At 37.5% G+C, this 3852-nt stretch overlaps 1 protein-coding gene across 1 annotated transcript; it reads right to left on the bottom strand.

Moving 5' to 3' along the window:
• LOC107734293 (protein archease-like) lies at nucleotides 1-3798 on the bottom strand. Its single transcript, XM_016546224.1, has 5 exons — nucleotides 3772-3798; nucleotides 3494-3576; nucleotides 3360-3412; nucleotides 1776-1812; nucleotides 1-176 (listed from the first exon to the last, which is right to left on the bottom strand). Exons 2-5 carry the CDS (start codon nucleotides 3566-3568, stop codon nucleotides 90-92), a joined length of 252 nt encoding a protein of 83 aa, XP_016401710.1. The 5' UTR covers nucleotides 3569-3576; nucleotides 3772-3798; the 3' UTR covers nucleotides 1-89.
• Nucleotides 3799-3852: the final 54 nt, after the last annotated feature.

The following is a 3852-nucleotide window of genomic DNA, read 5'->3' as shown; positions in this document are numbered from 1 at the left end:
ACATATCCATTCCAACTAGAAGGTACAATCTTTTAAAATGATGTAAATTAACACGAGGTATTAAATTATATCTAATGTTTTTTTGTTTTTTAAATATCGCTGATGACAAAGATCTCTGGTTTTTCTGTGTCATGTACTTGCATAGCTGAGTAGGTGATTGCTTTCACTTCTGTTCCCTGTAAAACAGGAAAATAAAAGCATTAAAATCTTTGCAGTCTGTTGCCTGTTTATATGAAAGCGTGTGTAATTTATGCACCAAATGGAATCAATTAACATCTTGTGAAGCTAAATGCTGGGAGTCTGTAATAAAACTTCAAAGTGTTGCTTTCAGCTAAAATACGAGTCCATTTCTCCAGTGAAACAGTCATATTGGATTACTGTGATGTTTTTATCAGCTGTTTGGACTCTCATTCTGACGGCACCCATTCACTGCAGCGGATCCGTTGGTGAACAAGTGATGGAATGCTACATTTCTCCAAATCTGTTCCGAAGAAATAAACTCACCTACATCTTGGATGGTCTGTGGGATGAGTAAATGTTCTGTAGATTTTCATTTTTGGGTTTAAGCAGCCCGGGCCAGACATAACAGCATTCCAATGATGTGAATCTGGGGCAGGACTACATGTTTGCTTAAACATTGGTCGTTTTATTCACCACTCAATCCTATCACTCGTTTACTTTCTCTGGATAAATGGATCTGCTCAGATGAATAAATGTTGTACGTGTTCACAAACACTTTCAAATATGAGTCCTTGGCTATCTACAAAAATAAAACCTGTGCATCATGAGTTTAATATTAAGCTGCACATTATTAGTCTGGATGCACAGCATATTTTAAGACTACTTGTGCTGCATGGGAAAGGAATTACAGAGGAATGTGTTCCCCAGACGAATATTACAGTATTTTATTATAACGCGAGGTAATATTCACAGTATAATCATAAAGTGAAGGAAACACTATATAACGGTATTTGTCACATATATTATGCACAAGCCAATCTAAAAAATTTTAACAACTTGAATGGAGAAAGGCAGAAATCTTTTAAGACTTTAAGGAATTAAATCTGACATTAACTGCATCATAAAATGTGCTTTAATCATGCAAAATATTGTATTTTTCAGGCTGGTCCAGCTGATGCATATGCACTACAAACAGACACCATTCTGAGTGTTACGATTTCTCCCATTCATTTTTATATGATTGAACCATCTCTTCCCATTAAATTGTCAATTTCTGTACTCTGATTGAATGCTGCAGAAATAAAAACCAAACGATTGATCAAATATTCAATCATACATTGCGGCTGTGGTCAAATTTACTCTAGATTTTCCTAATTTCCTAATCCTAACTCTCCTGTGATTTGAACTACGCTCTAAAAAATGCTGGGTTAAATATAACCCAGCGCTGGATTAAAAAGGGACAAACCCAGCTATTGGGTTGTTTTGACCCAGCGGTTGGGTTGTTTTGAACAACCCAATAGCTGGGTTTGTCCCTTTTTAACCCAGTGCTGGGTTATATTTAACCCAGCATTTTTTTGAGTGTAGGAAGTTAATATTTGTTATTCCAACTTCCATTGCTGATGCTGTTGGAATGAATGCCAAGCATCACATAAAAATCCCCTGTGGCTTTCCATAATGGTTAATAGGGCTGACAAAGAAAAGTGCTACCGTTCAACTACTGGAAAGTGAATGTGTAAAGCAAATAAAGCACAGATGGGTTTATTTTACAGAGCACAGCTCTGGTGGTCACAGCCACAGACGGAGGGGGAACATACCTGCGGATGCTTATTTAGGTTGAATTCTTCACCCCACCTACAAATAAAAAAGACTGAATGAAACATGCGCAACAGTCAACAGTGTTTGGTTATCCACATTCTTCAAAATATCTTCTTCAGTATTCACCAGAAGAAAGAATGCAGATTTGGAATGGCATGAGGCTGATCTTCTTTCCTTTTTGGATGAACTATCCCTTTAACATTTATTTTAGGCAAACATAATTTTATATTTGTAGTTCTCGGAAGGCAGACTCTGAAATTCCCCTAATTCCAGACTGTTTAAACACTACAAAAAGGTGTTAGCTGGAAAAGCCAGCCCCTTGTCGGGAATGTGGGGCCTCTTTCTGAGCAGAGGAAAGCATGCAGTGACCGTTTATTGACGCTTTTGTTTTCCATGTTGGTCAAATGGCCGGAAACTACAGACACAATGAACTCACCCATTGCTTTTTTCCCCAGATATGCACAGAACTAAGATTTGACACCAAATGTGAAGACAGTCATTTCATTTTAGCCATTTCTCAGTGTATGTATGCGCATAAAGTTAGACATAGTTATATACCCAACTTTATATAAACAGCTGGGTATTAATATAGTTAAATTTTGTGACTCGACAAATCAGGCAGGTGAGATTTGCTAAATAGTAGAAATCACTTTATGTGAGTTTATGTATGCAGAATGCAGATATTGTTGTGTGTGTGTGTGTGTATATATATATATATATATACACATACATACATACATACATACATAAAATCACGCAGCCAAGATTTGCCATATAGTATATATTGCTTTACTTGAGTATACTAAATGTAGAGGTTTGTTATATTCTCTTTGGCTCTAGATTGGTGTCATTACAGCATCTACCAGCATCTTCCAGCCATCATTTGGTGTAGTCTTCAAACTGTGTTATACCCTATTGGTTCAGATACTATGCAACCAGTTGTTATCATGCTTTATGTATTCATGCATCAGAGAATGCAGAAAAAATATAGGCGCTATATAGCAAATCTCAACTGCTTGATGCTTGAATCATCGCAGAATGTAAACTATGTTATCGCCCAGCTATGAGGCATTAAGTAATTAAGATATTATAAACATTAACATCAATTTTTTTCCATTGACAGACCGCCTGTCAAAAGCATCAGTGTATTCTGGCAAAATTATTTATTTTGTGATCCTCATATAAATGGCAAATATTTTATTATATTATTAGTGGGTGTACTCCAAGTATTTGTTTCATAGGAAACATATTTGAAAGACTTATTAAGACCAGATGTCAATAACGTGAGAGTATAAACGTGGTTTACAAAATTCCAAAACATTACATAAAATGAGCTTAACACATCGTAACGTTTTTTTTCTGTGAGAGACTCATCCTCTGATGAAATTTCGTACATCAGAAGGATTTCCAGATGAAAAGCAGCTGAAAATACCTGCTCAGCTTCCTAGAAGTTAATTCGGGTTCAGACACAAAAGGCTAGTGTTCACTGGTTTGGCTGAGCATCTGTGGGAGCTCTGTGGGTGTACAATGAAAGACTCTTAGGTTCAGTATTTCTGGTGGAGTGTTTCAGAGTCAGAACTCACCCTCTCGAGCAGATTCTGCAGCGCATTCGGTCAATGTGCAACACCTTCACTTCCTGCAAAACAAAAGACCAGGTTGTTAGAAAACAGAAAAGACTGAGGTCACAGGAAATCTAATGCCGATGTGCGCACATTACCCTGGGAATGAAGAAGATATCAGCGCTGAATTTAAAGAGCCAGTCGTCTAAGAAATGAAAAAGGAGTGACTCCATATCATCTCCTGAAACAACAAGATAAAGGTTATCATCTGGCTTGACCAGTGTTTTTCAATTCATTTTCTTTTTGTCACACAGTGCCTTTGAACGCGTTTTTAACGCCCTCACTGTAATCTAATGTATCAGCATCCTGCACAATGTTTTGTGAAATAATAAAAAACAAAATGACATTTGTCAGGGTCTGGCGTTCTCCCTCTCACCACCAGAGGTCGCCGCTTCCCATCCTCCCGGACTCCGTTACCTTGACTCCACACACCTGTGCACACACTCACACACACACA

The sequence above is a fragment of the Sinocyclocheilus rhinocerous genome, unplaced genomic scaffold (assembly GCF_001515625.1).
Source record: "Sinocyclocheilus rhinocerous isolate Xijiao unplaced genomic scaffold, SAMN03320098_v1.1 scaffold730, whole genome shotgun sequence".
Lineage (NCBI taxonomy): Eukaryota > Metazoa > Chordata > Actinopteri > Cypriniformes > Cyprinidae > Sinocyclocheilus > Sinocyclocheilus rhinocerous.
The sequence above is the reverse complement of the archived record's forward strand: the minus strand, read 5'-3'. Positions and strand labels throughout refer to the sequence as shown.

Coding starts and splice junctions, on each gene's coding strand:
- LOC107734293 (XM_016546224.1), bottom strand. CDS start 3,568: ATGGAGTCACTCCTTTTTCATTTCTTAGACGACTGGCTCTTTAAATTC. Junction 1,813..3,359: donor TGCAGAATCTGCTCGAGAGG/GTGAGTTCTGAC, acceptor TTTTATTTGTAG/GTGGGGTGAAGAATTCAACC. Junction 177..1,775: donor ACCTAAATAAGCATCCGCAG/GTATGTTCCCCC, acceptor CCTGTTTTACAG/GGAACAGAAGTGAAAGCAAT.